Source organism: Rhinolophus ferrumequinum, chromosome 7, assembly GCF_004115265.2.
Source record: "Rhinolophus ferrumequinum isolate MPI-CBG mRhiFer1 chromosome 7, mRhiFer1_v1.p, whole genome shotgun sequence".
NCBI classification, from domain to species: Eukaryota; Metazoa; Chordata; class Mammalia; order Chiroptera; family Rhinolophidae; genus Rhinolophus; species Rhinolophus ferrumequinum.
The window spans coordinates 90,378,794-90,395,885 of record NC_046290.1 but is presented as its reverse complement, the minus strand read 5'-3'; the positions used below and the strand labels follow the sequence as shown (position 1 = coordinate 90,395,885).

The 17,092-nt window shown below is 51.5% G+C and overlaps 3 protein-coding genes across 5 annotated transcripts; 1 reads left to right on the top strand and 2 right to left on the bottom strand.

Annotated features, from left to right (window-relative positions):
• Window positions 1-40: 40 nt before the first annotated feature.
• Window positions 41-3,934, bottom strand: AP4M1 (adaptor related protein complex 4 subunit mu 1). The gene is made up of 15 exons (XM_033110887.1): window positions 3,715-3,934; window positions 3,516-3,604; window positions 3,036-3,142; window positions 2,857-2,953; window positions 2,615-2,725; window positions 2,449-2,529; window positions 2,171-2,233; window positions 2,019-2,085; window positions 1,855-1,908; window positions 1,599-1,705; window positions 1,408-1,502; window positions 1,070-1,114; window positions 777-827; window positions 504-615; window positions 41-311 (listed from the first exon to the last, which is right to left on the bottom strand). Exons 1-15 carry the CDS (start codon window positions 3,770-3,772, stop codon window positions 87-89), a joined length of 1,362 nt encoding a protein of 453 aa, XP_032966778.1. The 5' UTR covers window positions 3,773-3,934; the 3' UTR covers window positions 41-86.
• Window positions 3,935-4,055: 121 nt separating this feature from the next.
• On the top strand, window positions 4,056-11,557 carry MCM7 (minichromosome maintenance complex component 7). 3 transcript variants are annotated; one of them, XM_033110881.1, is made up of 15 exons: window positions 4,056-4,213; window positions 5,393-5,472; window positions 5,819-5,983; window positions 6,140-6,264; window positions 6,339-6,519; window positions 6,840-6,977; window positions 7,297-7,446; window positions 7,633-7,747; window positions 7,826-7,957; window positions 8,199-8,282; window positions 8,503-8,896; window positions 9,174-9,257; window positions 9,918-10,086; window positions 10,863-10,972; window positions 11,149-11,557. In XM_033110881.1, the coding sequence occupies exons 1-15, from the start codon at window positions 4,183-4,185 to the stop codon at window positions 11,348-11,350; spliced, it is 2,160 nt and encodes a 719-aa protein (XP_032966772.1). In that variant the 5' UTR covers window positions 4,056-4,182; the 3' UTR covers window positions 11,351-11,557. The 3 variants fall into 3 exon arrangements, with proteins under 3 accessions (XP_032966772.1, XP_032966773.1, XP_032966774.1); XM_033110882.1 differs by lacking the exon at window positions 4,056-4,213 and adding an exon at window positions 4,683-4,816; XM_033110883.1 differs by lacking the exon at window positions 4,056-4,213 and adding an exon at window positions 5,000-5,063.
• A 937-nt stretch (window positions 11,558-12,494) lies between these two features.
• COPS6 (COP9 signalosome subunit 6) lies at window positions 12,495-15,163 on the bottom strand. The gene is made up of 10 exons (XM_033110888.1): window positions 15,049-15,163; window positions 14,701-14,826; window positions 14,354-14,485; window positions 13,944-14,032; window positions 13,782-13,844; window positions 13,441-13,488; window positions 13,250-13,364; window positions 13,066-13,158; window positions 12,868-12,968; window positions 12,495-12,749 (listed from the first exon to the last, which is right to left on the bottom strand). The coding sequence occupies exons 1-10, from the start codon at window positions 15,113-15,115 to the stop codon at window positions 12,609-12,611; spliced, it is 975 nt and encodes a 324-aa protein (XP_032966779.1). The 5' UTR covers window positions 15,116-15,163; the 3' UTR covers window positions 12,495-12,608.
• Between the last annotated feature and the right edge of the window lie 1,929 nt (window positions 15,164-17,092).

The window sequence follows — 17,092 nt, the reverse complement described above, 5'->3', positions numbered from 1 at the left end:
CACCAGAAGGCTGGAATTGACAGTATCATCCTTCTCCCCAGCCACGGACCACCGCCTTTGCTGCCTATGTCCTCATTTGGGGAGCCTCAGATCCGAATGACATAGGCATCACTGTGGCTCAGGTGTCGCACCCACTTGTGGGGATTGGCGTTGCTGCAGGGTCTGAAGGCCAGTCTGAGGAAGCGAACCTGGAGGCCAGAGCACGTGTGCCGGGGAAGTTCAAAGGAGAGGCTTGCCGGGCCTAGCCCCAGAGGAGGGGCTGAGGTGGAGTGCCCTTGACTGGGAGGCCCAGGCAGGCCAGGGACGTCCATCTGTGGGAGGCAGAGGCAGGGGGAGGGATGCTGAAGGCACAGAGAGGGAGAGGAAGGCGGGCAGGGAAGTCAAGGGGCCAGAAAGCTGACCACGCTGGCGGGGACGATGCAGCAACTGCATTAGCAGGGTTGGGTCAGAGGGCTGAAAATGGAAGTGGGACAAGAGGGCTTTAGAGAATCAGCCGCTAATACCTGGAAAAGGCCTGAGAGCTGAGAGCCGCCTTGCACCCGAGGCAGGTCCCAGCGAAGGGCTCCATCCCCCAGCTCTGCCTTCTGTTCTGGGCTGCTCAGCTCCTGAGATAGGCTGGAGTTTAGAGACAAAAGGTGCTGGGCTCAGCCCCTACCTGCCTTGGGGGCAGGCCAGTTCCACCCCATAGTGCACACTTTCCTCCCCAATGCCACCCAGTTGTCCAAGGAAGTTAGTAAAGCCACCCAAGCAAACCCCCACGTTAAACACACACTAACCTGAGCACCCCTCGAGGTAGGGGAAGGTGCATCCTGACGTTGAGAGCCTGGCTGCACAGTGAAAGGAACAGAGTCAGCCCCAGGAAAGTAGTGACTTGTCCCCACACTTCATTAATGTCACAGCTGGAATGCAGTACAAGGGCCACCTCATCCCCTTACCAAACTCTCGAGCCTCAAACTAAACTGGATTCTGAGGCTGGTGGCTGCATCTGAAGGTGGAAGCAATAGGTATCTGGGCCCTGTCTCCTACTCCCCATAGCTGAACTAGTCTTGGCTACTACCCCCACTCGTACCTCTTTGGGGGCAGGTCACATCGCAACTTCAGATAAACCTGGAGCCTAGGTGAGAGTACAAATACTGTTACTTGGGCCATATCCTACTGCCGTCTCACCATCCTCCACCCAAGCCCCCACGTGTGGCTGTGTTGGTTGTGCCCCGGGAAGGAGAGAGAAAGGCTGAAATCTACCCAATTCCACTAGTCACTAGAGTTCATGGGGCTGAGTCCACGGGAGGAGGGTACCTTTTTCTAACTTGTATTCTATACCACTACCACCACCACCCCTCCACAATAAGACTTGGGAATATTGGCTTGAGCTCTACAGAAGTTCTAGAGCAGAGAAAATGGTCTCACCTGCCAGAACCTCGGTCCCACTGCACAGAGGGAAAGAGCCGGAACGGGAGCGGGGAAGGGAGGTCATCTGAGAGTTGGTACCGCATCACAGTCAGCTGAGACCAGGAAGGAACAGAGTCGGGTTAGTCCCCTTACACCTGAGCTGCCTCCCTTCCCGAGTAGATGGAACATCTAAGCCAGTCCATCCTGACCTCGCCCTGAGGTGGCTGCAAGTGGAGGATTCGGTGAGACTCAAACTCATCAAGGTGCACCGAGCTGTGAAACGAAACCTCATCCACCCGAATTCCCGGCCCATAACCTGTAAAGACAGAAAGACTCCTCTCCTGACCCATATACTGGGAGAGAAGAGCAGGGGTGGGGTGGGGTGGGGATCTATCTCTGACTTCTCTCCACCAAACCTCTGGCAGTGACCTATGCCTAGGAGAGAAAGACCCACTGTCTCCTCACCTCTCAGTTCTGACTTGCCCACACAAAACTCTTCTGTCAAGCCAATGCGCATCTCTGTCAGAGGAAAGGACATCAGATCGGAAAAGGCCATCAAATACCACCACACAGATCATCTAGGAGGCTGTCCCAAACCCAACCCTGGGCCCAACCTGCAAACTTCTCACCAGAGCCACTGGGAAGAAAGCTCTTGAGTCGGATCTCTCCCTGCACGTCCACCTTCAGCAGCGAGCCCTGAGAGTGGCCGGAGATTAATGCCCAGAGGCCACCTCCCCAATAGTTTCCCAGATACATCTGACCTCAGCTCCGGGGAACTTACATTAGATGCTATCAGCACAGATAGTCTCTCGACCACATCCAAAAACACTTCATTCTTTTGGCTCTGAGGAAGAGAGGAGATTTGGGTGGGTGGAGGCTGAACCACCTGTGTTCTAAAGTGGACAGGGCAGTGGAGGCTAGGGCCCTGGGGTGGGAACACAAGGTAAGAGAAGGGGTTGGATAATCCACATCTGAGGGAGGTGGAAAGATACACTGGGAAATTAGACTCTGGGGTCCCAGAAAAAAATCAGAGGGTCTGAACCCGTTCATCCCTCTCACCTGGTCAGAGCGGCTGGACAGGACGGGGCGGCTGGCTGCACTGCTCGGGGCCACTTTGCTCTGTTGTGTCTCAGCCCCAAACTGGAAAGCACCCAAAGCAATCAGTCCTCAGGTCTGACACTCGCTGCCAACCCTTCCCCCTCCTGGTCCTCTTTCCTTCACTGACCAAGCCAACACTGCTGAGGTCAAAGAGGCTGAAGGGCTTGCTGACCACAGCCTCGGTCTGGATGAAGTTCCTCAGCATCTCTGTGGATGTGGTCTGTACGTAGCCATAGTCCTAGGGGCAGAGGAAGAACAGTCTTTGCATGGCTAGCGGAGGAAAGCGGTGAAAAGGAGTGAACTTAGCCTCCCAACCGAGGAACAGATCTTCAGGGAACAGGGACAATGAGGAAAATCCTTGGACCTTACCAGCACTTCATCCAGGAGTTCATAGACAAGCGCCACATTTCGGGAGATGGTGCCCTCACCCAGGGAGCCACAGTAGTCGCCCAGGAGAGTGGCTAACCTGAGGGAAAAGAATGGAGTGTGCATCTTCTCCTCCTCCTCTCAGACCCCCAAGCCCAGCTGCCCAGCCCTGCCCTCCTCACCGAGAGAGCAGCTCTAGGAGACTGAAGGGAGAAATGTTTTCTGAAGTCGTGGCCACCAAATACAGGCCGCTGTGTCTGATGTGAATAAAATGACGGTCTTCGTGGTGCTGAGGCAAAGGCGGGGGTGGGGGGGGGGAGCGTCAGGAAAACAAAGCTGTGCTTAAGGACCCATGAGACGTGGGCTGGTATCCTGATTCCCCTACTTCAGAGCAGTGCGACCTAGGGCGAACTAGAAATCTCTCTAGGGCCCCGCTTCCCGAGTAAGTGGAGTTAATAATAGTTCCTACCCAGAGGTGCCGAGGATTAAGACATGGGTGGATCCGTGCCTGCTATATAGTTAGCGCTCAGTAAACTCGTTAACATTATTTGGAGGAATGCATCCACCAACGGGAAGCTCTCAAGGAAGCCCTAGGAGGGAGGGAGGAGGCGCCCCCCTACTCGACCTTGCCTGGAGTACCACTCCCACTCCCGTGTGGTTACCATGACAACCGGGGACTCGTCTCCGGGCAGTCCCGTCAGCTTCCGGTAGAAGAGCTCGGCCACATCCCGGCCGCCACTATCCCCACGGACTGACGGGTTGAAGGACAGCTAAGGAGCTGGCGACACGGACTGGCTCTGGGGCACTACTCCCATCCAGCCCACCCTCCCTCCCCCCACGGACCTGTGGGGTCAAGGATACAGTCCTTGTAGATGAGCGGGTCCCCCTTGGAGGACAGAATGAAGAACTGGGAAATCATTGCCGTTCTGGAGAGTAGACAAGGAGACTTCGAATGTTGGGCCTGCCCCTTCCTGCTACCCGGGAACAAAAGGACGCTCGTGGACTGGCCCTTTAAGAGCGATTCTCCTCCAACGCGGGAAACCCGGTGCCCGCCCAGCCTTGCCCAATCTGTCCCTTCAGACGCCCGCACCACCTCCCCGTCACTCAGCCCAGGCTCGCTCGGTGATTGGCGGAGGCTGGAGCCTGCGGTGAGTGGGAGGGACGGAGGGCCTCTTCTCGGATTGGCCCCCTCGCAACGGCGCCGGTCACGTGTTGGGCGACGTTTCGCGCCAATTTCGGTTGGTCAGCCACAGTCCGCCGCGCGGACGTTCACTGCTGTCGAGGTGATCCTTGAGCCCGCTAACTGCTGCCGTAGGGCTCTCGGCAGCGATGGCACTCAAGGACTACGCGCTCGAGAAAGGTGAGGGTCTGCAAGTCTGGGAGGGGCGTCTGGCGCGGGAAGCGTCCCGACCAACACCTGTTGGTTTGGGCTGGCGTCCTGGGGGGCCGGGCTCAGCGCGAGGCCAGACCCCGAGCCCAAAGCGGTGGAGCTGAGGAAGACATTGCCTGGGAGGCACGTGGAAGACTAAGGTCGGAGAAGACCTGGTGACCGTGCCCGGGAAAGAAGTGGGGCGGGGGAAAGCCGGCCGGCTTGGTGGCTCCAGTGGGGAGGGCCGCGCCCAGGAGAGACCGGGACCTCAGGAGACCCTGTCTAAGGCGCAGTGTTGAGCACTCCCTGGCTCACTTTCATCCGCACTTATAAGCACTTCGAGTGCCCGCGTTCTCCAGAGACGCGCCGAAGCTCCGGGGGCGGGCGGGCCTGGGCCGCTGCGCGCAGGGATTGGCCATTTTAGGCCAACCTCCAAGCGGAAGTGAAGGCGGGCGGAAGTTGCGCGGCGCCTCTGGAGGGAGTGTCGTGTGTAAACAGTGTCCTTCCGCGCGGTGGCCTCGGAGAGAGCTACTGAGGGTTGGGGAGTGCCTGCAATTGGGAGTTTTAGTGGGAGGCCGAGAGAGGAGATAACAGGTGGGACCGAGTGGCCCTGGACGAGCTGGCCAATAGTCGGAGGGGCTCACGCCCTGAGCGGAGGAATCCCGGGCTGTGAGGCGGCGGCATCTGGGCCCATGTGCTTCTTTGTTTACTAAGAGCGGAAGCAGTGGCGGGAGAGGGGGTGGGGTGAAGGATGGGCCTAGTGGCAGAGATTTAGGGGAACGAAAGAAAAGGGGGAATCTTCCATACGCGTGGAAGAAAAGCTGAGAACCTTGAAACCTGAGTGTGTTGCTGGGAGTGGGGGGCCTTTGGGAAAGGGCGCTGAGATTTCTAAGGCAGAGACTGGAATTCCCCTAGGGGAGGGTATTGGGTGGTACTCTAAACTGTCCGGGGCCCCTCATTATTCTCTCGTTAAACACTGACTCGTGAAAAGGAGTTCTGCCCAGTCTGGGGAGGATTATGTAGGGTTATTTAAATGTTCATATGACTAGTTTGTTTAAATGAAATGGTTTAAATGGAAGTGAGTTTCTTGGATTTCTATCAGAGTGGTTTGCAGTAAGGTATCCGAAAGAAAGGAAGGTTGATTCTCATGATTTTATGTTTACCTTATAGAAAAGGTGAAGAAGTTCCTACAAGAGTTTTACCAGGATGATGAATTTGGCAAGAAGCAGTTCAAGTATGGGAACCAGTTGGTAAGTCTACAATTAGGTAGAGGGGATGGGCTGGTTGCTTACAGGAGCTGTAAGAAGTGGCTGGACTCACTTCAGCAAGTCCATTTGTAAGTGACGTGTTTACAGCCATATGGTATGCCAAGTGAATATAATACTACATTTGTGATAAGTAAGGTGTTTTTAGGAGTTGGGAGGCTGTCCTTTGATAGCTGAGAAGTGAGTATTGCTCTGTATCACACCGCTCTTTCTCGCTTTTGGAAGCCTGGAACCTGTATGCTGAACTCATGGTGATAATGTCTTTGCATGTGAACGCTGGTGAGCATGGTAAACTTGGTTCTGGAGTTTTGTTGATTCTTCCCCACCCCAGGTTCAACTGGCTCATCGGGAGCAAGTGGCAATGTACATAGACCTAGATGATGTGGCTGAGGAGGACCCTGAGTTGGTGGACTCAATTTGTGAGAACACCAAGCGCTATGCGAGGCTCTTTGCTGATACCATACAAGAGCTGCTGCCTCAGTACAAGGAGAGGGAGGTGAGTGCAGGAAAATGCAGGGCAAGGAACTTAAGATTTCTGTCAGGAAGCTTCTCACGTTTTCTGAACTGAGGAAGGGGGCAGTAATTTCTACCTGATGTTCTTTATGCCCCATCCTGCCACTCATTTTTCCCGTCTTCTTCTGTATACCTGTAGGTGGTAAATAAGGATGTTTTGGATGTTTACATTGAGCACCGGCTGATGATGGAGCAGCGGAGCCGGGACCCTGCGGCTACCCGAAGTCCCCAGAACCAGTACCCTCCTGAACTCATGCGTAGATTGTGAGTGGTCTCAGTGGGGAAGAGTATGGGAATTTGTCCTCCAGGACCTTGCTAATGACTGTTTTTTCCCTTAGTGAGCTGTACTTTGAAGGCCCAAGCAGTAACAAGCATCGTGTGATCCGGGAAGTACGGGCTGACTCTCTGGGGAAATTGGTGACTGTGCGTGGAATCGTCACTCGTGTGTCTGAAGTCAAACCCCGAATGGTAGTGGCCACTTACACTTGTGACCAGTGTGGGGCAGAGACCTACCAGCCGGTATGTATGGAGCAAGGAACAGGAACACACTTAACTCTGTTAGTATTTTCTGTAAGAGTTTTGTGTGCTGACGCTGATCTGTTATTTTGTCTGTTGTGAAACACATCTGTGTGTATATTTCTCATTCTTTTTCTGGTATGTAGTAGTTTTTCCACGTGTTCTGTGTTCTTGATGCCTATCCCTGTTGACCCAGAATAGTTCAAGATCATTCTTGACAATTTATGGTATCTGCCATCAAGAGGAAATGTGATTCAAGTGACTGACTCTAATTGGTTCATTTGCTTCTCACTTTCTTTGGTGTTTTCTTTCTTACATCCTAGATCCAATCTCCCACTTTCATGCCTCTGATCATGTGCCCAAGCCAGGAGTGCCAGACCAACCGCTCTGGTGGGCGGCTATATCTGCAGACACGTGGTTCCAAATTCATCAAATTCCAGGAGATGAAGATGCAAGAACATGTGAGTTTGGGATATGTTGCCCAGGGAAGGTGGGGCTTGAGAGTCCATTCAAATACTGTACTCACTCACTGAGTGGAAGAAAGAACAAACGAAGAGCTGAGGCAGAGAAGTCACCTAGATCAGGAGGCAGGTTTGACTGAAACTTTCTGATTGAGCTAGGAAGAAGTAAAGGAAATCTCCGCTTCCCTCCTCGTCTGGCTTATCTTCTGAGGCTGGGCAGGCCGAGAAGTAGAAGAGTGGGATACGTTGGCAAAGGGGGTTAAGTCCTTGGAGACCTCATGTTCCTTTCTCCTTGTCTGTGCACCCTTATCCCCTGTAGAGTGACCAAGTGCCCGTGGGAAATATCCCTCGTAGCATCACGGTGTTGGTAGAAGGAGAGAACACACGGATTGCCCAGCCTGGGGACCATGTCAGTGTCACTGGTATCTTCTTGCCAATCTTGTGCTCTGGGTTCCGACAGGTGGTACAGGTAAGAAAGGGAGTTTGAAATGAGGAGGAAATACTCCCTTTTCTCCTTTGCCCACCACATCCACAGAGAATACTATCAACAACAAAACAAAATACAACAAAGGGTTTGTTAGGAACTCCTGAGGGAATCATGTGGATGGGCAAGTTAAAGAGACTTCATTCATATCCTGGTCTTTTCCTGTTCAAGGGTTTACTCTCAGAAACTTACCTGGAAGCCCATCGGATTGTGAAGATGAATAAGAGTGAGGATGATGAGTCTGGGTCTAAAGAGCTGAGCAAGGAGGAGCTGAGGCAAATAGCAGGTGAGGGGCCAGAGGGGAGGCCGGAAATGGGAGTTTCTTCCTAGCACATTTTTCTTCCTAACCTTCATTTTTCCCCAGAGGAGGATTTCTATGAAAAGCTGGCAGCCTCCATCGCTCCGGAAATATATGGGCATGAAGATGTAAAGAAGGCGCTGCTGCTCCTGCTGGTGGGAGGTGTGGACCAGTCTCCTCGAGGCATGAAAATCAGGGGTAAGCGGAAATGAGACGGAGGCTCGGGGTAAGGGAATACATTTGGGAGAAGGAAAGGATGACAAGAATTGGTGTCCCTATACGTCACAAAATAAAAGAGTTGGCATCTTGGCTTCATGGGCACGGAGAGATCAGAAGAAACAATGCTGAGTATGGGAGTGGGGACATACCTCAAAAGTATTTTTCTGTTGTTGGACAAGTTCCATGAAAAAATAGTCATACGGGGGCTTCCTTTCTTCAGGCAACATCAATATCTGCCTGATGGGGGATCCTGGAGTGGCTAAATCTCAGCTGCTATCTTACATTGATCGCCTGGCCCCCCGCAGTGAGTAACCAGATCCTGAAAGAGGTGAATGTAGAAGATAGGGATAGCACTACCCCGTATTTATTCTCTTCCTTGGGGGTTGAGGCAGGAGATATTGCCAGTACCCGCACCCCACTGGGTTTCCCCAGAAGGTTTGGGTGGGTAGGTACATCAGTCCAGTGCAGGCCTCACCTTGCTGTCCTCATTCCTTGTGTCCTCTTTTCCTGACCCTGCCATTCAGGCCAGTACACAACAGGCCGAGGTTCCTCTGGAGTGGGGCTTACAGCAGCTGTGCTCAGAGACTCTGTGACTGGAGAACTGACCTTAGAGGGTGGTGCCCTCGTGCTGGCTGACCAGGGTGTGTGCTGCATCGATGAGTTTGACAAGATGGCTGAGACTGACCGCACAGCCATCCACGAGGTCATGGAGCAGCAGACCATCTCCATTGCCAAAGCAGGCATTCTAACTACGCTCAATGCCCGCTGCTCCATCTTGGCTGCCGCCAACCCTGCCTATGGGCGCTACAACCCTCGCCGCAGCCTGGAACAGAACATACAGCTTCCTGCCGCGCTCCTCTCCCGATTTGACCTCCTCTGGTTGATCCAGGACCGGCCCGACCGAGACAATGACCTACGGTGAATTGAAGCTCCACACTCGAGATATCCCTTAGGAAGGATCTAAAGGGAGGGAGGGAAGAGAAATTGGAAAGCCCTCCAATTCTCTGCTTGTGGATACTGGTCCACAGTTCTTAGGGCTGAAACACAGATGAGGATTTCCTGGAAAAGTTAGTTCATCCCTGCCACACTCTGAGGACACGGTGGAGCTAAGGGGAGAAGATACAGAATTGGGGTACAAAGTGTGTGTGTGTGTGTAGCACCTAAAAGTATTCCTCCTTGCCTCCACTCTTCCTAGGTTGGCCCAGCATATCACCTATGTGCACCAGCACAGCCGGCAGCCTCCCACCCAGTTTGAACCTTTGGACATGAAGCTTATGAGGTAGGAGAGCTGGGTAAGGACAGGTGTGCTTCACCAGTCACCATATGTGTGTCCTGAAAAACTTTCAGTCTTAGACTGTACATGTTTCACCACCACTCTGCCCTCTTCTGTGTCCTGGGTCTGAGAACACTTGAGTCTAGGTAACCCCCATCCTGGCCACACAACACATCCGAACCAACCTTTCACACCATCAGCCTGACCTGACTGGTGAGGCAGGTTCAGATTTGAGGCAAAGCTGGATCCTACTCCATGGGATACTTAATGACACGAATTTCTCTAGAGGTCTGTGCGCGGCCCCCCAGTGTCCCCTCCACTTAGCTATTCTCTCTAAACAATTGTCTCAACGTGAACACAATATATTTCTGCTGCTTTTAGCTATACATGTTCAGAGGAGGGGACTTGATCATCTCTAGTAACAGGTGTATATGTCTTATTCATGCATTCAAGGCCATTTTCCTTAAAAGTTGGAAATAATTTGAAAAGCACCATTTAGATAAATCCATCAGTGATATTCAAGCCACACAAATAATCACTATTTTTTTTTCTACTTAAAAGTTCCCCACCTACCCCCAAGAGTTTTCTTAAATGGGAAACTTACACAGAAAAGAGCCATATTCTCCCCATCTTCCTTTTCTGCTTTGCCATGAACCTCTCCTGCAGACGTTACATAGCTATGTGCCAGGAGAAGCAGCCCACAGTGCCTGAGTCTCTGGCAGACTATATCACAGCAGCGTACGTGGAGATGAGGCGAGAGGCTTGGGCTAGTAAGGATGCCACCTATACTTCCGCCCGAACCCTGCTGGCTATCCTGCGACTGTCAACGGCCCTGGTGAGTTCCCGATCCTTTGTTCTGCTAGAGGGGTGGTCTGCTTTGACTTACTGGGCAGCCTGCCCTATCATTGTCCTCTCGTTGCCGCCTCTTTCCCACTCCAGCCCTGCCGGGGCTAAAGTGCTGACAGTGCAGATAGTGGTCCTCTCCGTGCTACCGCACTGTGGGTACTTGCTGCTCCAGCAGGGCACGCACAGCATCCATGGAGGGAAAGGCCTGGCTTCTCAAACCTCACTGCCGGTGTGGGAGGGGTGAATTTCATTCCCCGTGTCCTAAATCCTTGTGTTAGAAACGTTCATTTCTGTCCTCACCTCTTGGACCTTACTTAGTCCTGGGGGCTCCAAAGTGCTGTTCGTGCAGGTAGTGTGATTACCTGACCTACTGCTGAGCTAGCACTTCCCGAGCCCCAGGGACACAACCTCTCTGCCAATCACCTGCTAGGCTGAGCTCCCCAAGCTCCATCTGTCATGGTGGGGAGCCCAGTGGAGTTCAGAAGGGTCTGGTCTCCCTCACAGGACAGCTGAACACCGGGACTGGCCAGTGTTGAGAGGCGGAGACTTGGGCAATTGCTGGACGCTGCCCTGGGCATTGCACTTGTCTCGGTCTGACAGTGCCGGCCCCACACTGCGGATGTTTGCAGGGGAGGGTAGGGGGCCTCCACCTGTTTTGTGCGTAGGCACCCCATGAGTTGCCCAGCCTTAAAGCTGAAACACGGGGGTCCCCTGACTATTCCACTCCCCTCCTCCCGTTCCCATCTCTCCCTACCTTCCCCTTAGGCACGTCTGCGAATGGTGGACACAGTGGAGAAGGAAGATGTGAATGAAGCCATCAGGCTAATGGAGATGTCAAAGGACTCACTTTTGAGTGACAAAGGACAAACAGCTAGGTGAGTGGTTTAATGGAGAAGGAAATCAGGAGTCACCTTGACTTTCCTGAGCAGACCACTTATCCTTGTGGCTTCTGCAACCACATGTATGATTGCCTCAGAATTCCACTGTTCTGACATGTTGGGTGCTCTTGTCGGTAGCCCTGACCTTACACATCCACACTTGTTTCCTTCAGGACCCAGAGACCAGCAGATGTGATATTTGCCACTGTCCGTGAGTTGGTCGCAGAGGGCCGAAGTGTCCGGTTTTCTGAGGCAGAGCAGCGCTGCATATCCCGGGGCTTCACACCTGCCCAGTTCCAGGCAGCTCTAGATGAGTATGAGGAGTTAAATGTCTGGCAGGTTAATACTGCCCGGACACGGATCACTTTTGTCTGATTCCAGCCCACTTGAGATACTGGGGTCTGTTCTGCGTACCGTGCTAAACACCCCCCTTCCTTTAAAGGTCTAACGATGCCCTTGAGGGGAAAGGAGGACACCCCTCACCCCCGTTTTCCTGAGCTGCACTTGTTTTATACATTCCTTTTGCTAATAAAGTGTGTGTAGATTGCCTCCTTCTAATAAAACTGGGTATTGTACATTTTATAGATTCATCTCTTATTCCTTTTATACTCGTCTTCATTTACTCAATAAATGTATGAACTACCTACTCTCCCTGCCAGCTACCAAGACAGACACTGGGAACGCAGCAAGGAATGAAAACGCCGCTGTACAGCGGGTCGCACTGCATCTCCACTCTGACCCCTTGCCTGCTCTTACTCCCCTCCAGATTCAAATGTATACTGAGTCTCCTGCTGTGCTCCCTTCTAGTTCTGGGGATACAGCTGCCAGTATGAAACAGCCTCTAAGCCAACTCCATGTCTACCTTCCAAAATGCCTCCAACAGACCCCTCAGTACTCACACCTCTTTCGTCCCCAAATACAACTTGAAAGGCCTGGTTAGGGGATGAAAATCAAGGACCTGGAGGGAGGCACAAGTAATTGCATAGAACAGTCTTCATGTTTACACCCCCTGGCCTCATCTCTAAAATGATACGGACACTAGTATCTGCCTCCTAGGGCTGGCTGAGGTGCCTGCTGGGTCAGGTACATATTCTGTAGCAAGCACTCAAACATTAGCAATAATTGGGAAACATCTCCCTCTTGGCAATACTCAGTGCTCGCTATAGGATCAAGACTCAGTTGTCCCTCATAGAAATGTGCTTAATATCCCGCTCCCTCCCAATCTCTTTTTGTGTGTGAAAAACTAAGCTTGGGAAAGGGGTCATTTGTTTACAGGGAGATACTAAAGAGCAAAACCCATTGCTTAGGTGGAAGCAGGCAGCCTTTGGCTCAATATAGACAGTCTACCTGACCAGACTTGGGGTCACTTCAAGTGGCAGTGAGCTCCCAACCACTGAAAGGTGTTGAGAAGAACTGATGATAAAATGGGACTCATGCCTCTGAGCAAGGCTGGAACCGAGAGCCTAACATCCAAGTGAGAAACCTATGTGGTGCCTAACAGAGGACAGAGCCACTGGAAGGGGTGCTGAGGGGGCACTCCCCTTTTATTAATGACAGGTTTCTCTAAGGGGAGTGGAACACCTCTCCCCTCTGGGACAGTTCTGACCCCTGTGCGTCATCTCTTCAAGTACCCTCAGAAGAAGAGCCCCCGCATCCGCCTGCCGATGCCTTGTCGGTCATAGAGGACGTTGAACTTGTTCACGAACTGGTTCATGGTGTTGCACGTTTTGGTGATGGTGCCAAGGTAGGCCATGAGCCCCACATCATTACATTGCTGGGAGGGAACAGAAAGATCCAGGTCCCTCACATGCCAGGGAACACCTGAGTCCTATGTCCTGCATGCAGAAATGATAGCATAAGCCCCACCCACCTTCCTGGGTTTTAACACTCACATCATAAAAGTCTGTCTTGAACTTGTCTGTGCTGAGTACCGGGAGGCAGTGACATAAAGCATAGGCCTCCCGCAGGATCTCGTGGTTAAAGGGGACCTCTCCTAAAGGTACAAAGAGAGGATGCATTAATGTGGATGTTGTCACTTCCCCAGGAGGGAGTGGAAAAGTGGTAGGAGTGCCAGGGAGTCCCCGTCCTACCTGCTTCAGAGGCTTTGACATACTCCAAGATGAGCTTGACGCGACTGTGCAGCATTTTGATGGCGCTGTGCTGTGCTATCAAGTGTTCAGCCACTGCAGGGGGCAGGGACAGGCCACGGTTGAAAAGGCTTGTGGCTACACCTTCCACCCCCACTTCCAAGTATGCCCCTCCAGCCTCCATTACCCGTGGAGTTCTCTCCACTGCCTGTTGCTGTCATTCGGGCGACATGGTCTACACCAATGCGTTCAGCTTCCTCTGTGGCCAGGGTGTAGGTCAGTTCAGCAAACAGCATTGTGGCCTACAGGACACATAGGGAGAGTCAAAAGCGGGAAACATCAGGGGCAGGATCTGAGGGTTGAAGGGTAGGGCATTACCTCTCCATTGATTATATCGATGACAGACTCAAAAACGCTGACAGGAAGCTGTAAAGAAGAGATGGAGAACAGCTCTTACATCAAATCCACCTGAAACTATACTATGTGCCAAAAATTGGGATTGGCAGTTTCACATTGAAGGGCCAATGAAGGACAGATTATCGCTGTTTTACACATAAGAAAAATGCAGGTTAATCCAAAGACATAGCTGATAAATGGCAGAATGAAGATTCAATTCAACAGAGATGTCACACAGTAAAAGACAGCAGGGGATGAGTAAAAAAGATAAGCATAGCGATAGACAAGTATGACCAAATGGGCATTGGGTCAGTGTTACTCACATCCGTGTGCTTGGTCATGGGGTTCAACTTAAGAAAGAGGGGGCTCTCAATGATCTCACACACCTGGAAGAGGGGGATGATGGATAAGTGTATTGCCCATCTTTCTTCTCTCCCTCATCCTCTATTCTTTACCCCAGCATGCACATGTGTGAGCACGTATACCTGCTTATGGACGTGGATGTCGGAGGGGTCAGGTGGCCCCCCAGTGGTATACCAACCCAGAAACTCCAGCTCCTTGAATACCTGTTTAACTGGAGAGGAAGGGGCCAGAGCACAAAGTATTTCTTTAAACCATCCTTCCTTAATTTGAAGCTCCTGGTGTATTTTCACCAGCTTCTCTCCTTCCCCTCAAATCCCGGTTCATTTTAGAATGGTTATTTTCTTCTCTCATCCTTCATTTTTTTGGGGCAGAATACCCGAATGTGTTCTTTTTCTGAGATTTCTTCAGGTACTCCACTTTCCCACCGTTCTCATCCCATGTCCTGTTTATTTTTCCCCAACCCTCTCCATCTTCCCCACTCTGCTTTTTTTTTTCCTCCCACTCCTCTCTTCCACTTCTATTCCCCTCTCACACTGCTCCTCCTTGGTGTAATAATATTCCTTGTCAATGATAATCTTCTCTTCCACGGTGTGTGACAGCAGCTCAAAGGAGTTCATCACCTCGATATTTCGGCCCTCCTGCTTCCCGATCAGAGCCCCAATCACTGGGGAAGAGAAGGACACACAGGGGTGAGAGGCAAGAATCCCAAAACTTACCTAATCATTACAGCTGGAGGGTGTGAAGTCAATGTGAACTAAATACAGGGGAAATGGTGATTTGGCCGAGGAAGGATTATCTTCAGGAAAAGAAGGAGAACAGACCACTGTTTGGTGGAGGTGACCAACGAAAGGAGGTTGCAGAATTAGGCTGAACACTCACCCTGCATAGGCCGCCCCTCCTGGGAGCGCATGCGAATCCAATGATCTGAGATATTGAGAATGACCAGGGGATGAAGAGCAACTGAAACACTCCCAGTCACTCCGGAAGCCATCACGCTGGGGACTACTAAAGGTGGAGGAGAAGGAGAGAGAGTGAGACTCCGGGCCCCACGCCCTTCCCAGGAGACGGGAGTGGGAGATGGCAGAGCCGGGCCATATATCCCTCCCGCAAGTTATCCCAGGGAGCGATGTTACCGTCCACCCTCCTGACCTCTCCTGAGATCCAGGAAGGCGGCCTTAACGCACCTCGAAGGCCGTCTCCAGAAGCCGCCCCCGCGGGGCCCGTTACCTGCTGCATCCACCTCCATCCCGCTGCTCCCCCCAGTCCCGTTCGCCGCAGCTGCCACCGCCGCCATTTTCCCCGCGCCCGCCGGCCTCGGCCCCGCCCCCCTTCCCGGCTTCCGTCCGTGGCGGCGCATGCGCATCGTCCCCGGGGCGCGCGCCTGCTCTGGCGCAAGACAGCGGCTGTCCTACCTGCCTGGTGTCCGCCCGCAGCCCTCCGGCGGCAAAAGTCCGACGCCCGCATGGCCCTGAAGCCGACAGATTTTCCTAGACCCTGACCCAGGCTCTCGTCTGCGACTGACCTTAAACAAATTACTTAACCCTACCCCAACCTTTCCGTCTTCGTCAGCAGAATTCGATTAAGATTGCCTAGTCCCTAAGTCTATTACAGAATGAATGAAATGTCATGTTATTGCCCTCAGAATAAAATCCAAGCTGCTAACCGCGGCCTGCAAGGCCCTGTATGATTCGGCCCCTGCTTGTCAATGGGCCCTGGCCTTTTCTGCCCCCTGGTCCCCATGTTTCAGCCACGCTAGCTCTCACACCTGTTCTTTTAACACGCCCCACTAACGCAAGGGCCTTTTGTCATGTTCATCATTATAACCCCTAAGACAACACGGTACCTGACACGGGTACCTAAATGATTTTTGAGTAAATGGATGAATACTTTGGGGTGGAGCCTGGTCTTGAGTAGCTCTCTGCAAGTCCTATCTTTCCTCCTCCCAAATAATGGTATTAACAACAGTATTAGGGGCATCCCCAGAATCTCCTAACCCCTTCCACGCTCCCTGTGCTCTCCATCTCCGTAAATCTCACCTCTGGCAAAGAGACCACTCCAGCCCTCTCCCCACTCTTCCATGTACGCAAATTGTGTACACCGCCTTTACCCCTTCTGCTGCCCCAACATGTCTGGTTGGCTTTTTAATATGTGTCTGTACCCCACCCAAAATGTAAGCTCTAGAAAGCAGGTAGAGACCTGTTTCTGGACCCCACGAGCCTATTCTGGTGCCCAGAACTAGCAGGTACTGGAGATGTTTTCTAGTGATAATAATAACTTACATGAATTAAGTAACCTCTCCACTTAGGAACCTGGATAAAGGAAAGTTGAAGGGCCAGCAACACTCAAAGGAAGAGGCCTGAGAAATCCTGCAGGGATAGGGGTCTTCTGGCCAAGGGGAAGTTGAGAAAGAGTTTATCTCATTCTAATCTCCAGTGAAAAACATTCCAGCCAACTGAGACAGTAATGGAAGAAAAGCATATGTGCCATTTTAGGGAAAATGAGGTCAGAAAAATCTATCTCTTTTACATGATAGGCAACGTTTAAGGAGTTTCTCAGATTGAAGGCTAAAATAAAGACAAGAATTATTCTAGGGTTAATAAAGTTGACAGTTGGTGTTGTTGTTTCACACATTAAAGTACTTCTTTGTCTTTTTGTTGTTTCAAATGCTTTTGAAACTGCTCAGATAATTATACAACCCATAAAACAGTGGTTATTGTGAAATTCAAGGATGATTTTGAAATTGAATCAGTTGATTATACATGCTTTGGAAGTAAGCTCACTGAGCATTTCTTAAAAGTGCATTGTATTAAAAATCTACTAACAAAAACTCAAGTTGAAATTGTGTTAAGGCAACTTATCCCACAGTTCTCTTTCTACCTTCCAACAAAATTAAACACAATGCATCATTTTGTTGTTTTGCTAACTTTTCCTTCCACAGAGTGGAGGTAACTGGGCTGGTGGGGAATAGCTGCTCAGAGAGTCAGCAAAGAAGATACCAAGGACTGAAGGGAAGGCCCTCCAGGAAAGAACACAGACTGAGTCACCGATTGCTTTGAATCTGTGGTGTTATCAAGAAATTCTACTCTTTGGGGTCAGTGATTATCCATCCATCCATCCACCCATCCATCATTCATTCATTTACTTAAAAAATATTTAGGAGTGCCTACTATGCAGCAGGCACAATTCCAGGTGCTGGGGTTACAGCACTGAACACAACCAAGTTCTGATTTCATGAAGCTTACACTCGAGTTGTAAGAAACAGACAATAAGC

Bases quoted from the DNA above. Each gene is read 5' to 3' on its own strand.
- AP4M1 (XM_033110887.1), bottom strand. From the start codon at position 3,772: ATGATTTCCCAGTTCTTCATTCTGTCCTCCAAGGGGGACCCGCTCATC. The intron at 3,143-3,515 runs GTAACCACACGG...CCTTTGCCTCAG, and splicing joins ACGAGTCCCCGGTTGTCATG to CACCACGAAGACCGTCATTT. The intron at 2,726-2,856 runs GTAAGGTCCAAG...CTCTGCCCCTAG, and splicing joins AACTCCTGGATGAAGTGCTG to GACTATGGCTACGTACAGAC.
- COPS6 (XM_033110888.1), bottom strand. From the start codon at position 15,115: ATGGCGGCGGTGGCAGCTGCGGCGAACGGGACTGGGGGGAGCAGCGGG. The intron at 14,827-15,048 runs GTAACGGGCCCC...CTCCACCTTTAG, and splicing joins GATGGAGGTGGATGCAGCAG to TAGTCCCCAGCGTGATGGCT. The intron at 13,845-13,943 runs GTATACGTGCTC...CCCCTCTTCCAG, and splicing joins ACATCCACGTCCATAAGCAG to GTGTGTGAGATCATTGAGAG.
- MCM7 (XM_033110881.1), top strand. From the start codon at position 4,183: ATGGCACTCAAGGACTACGCGCTCGAGAAAG. The intron at 5,473-5,818 runs GTAAGTCTACAA...TCCCCACCCCAG, and splicing joins TCAAGTATGGGAACCAGTTG to GTTCAACTGGCTCATCGGGA. The intron at 6,520-6,839 runs GTATGTATGGAG...CTTACATCCTAG, and splicing joins GGGCAGAGACCTACCAGCCG to ATCCAATCTCCCACTTTCAT.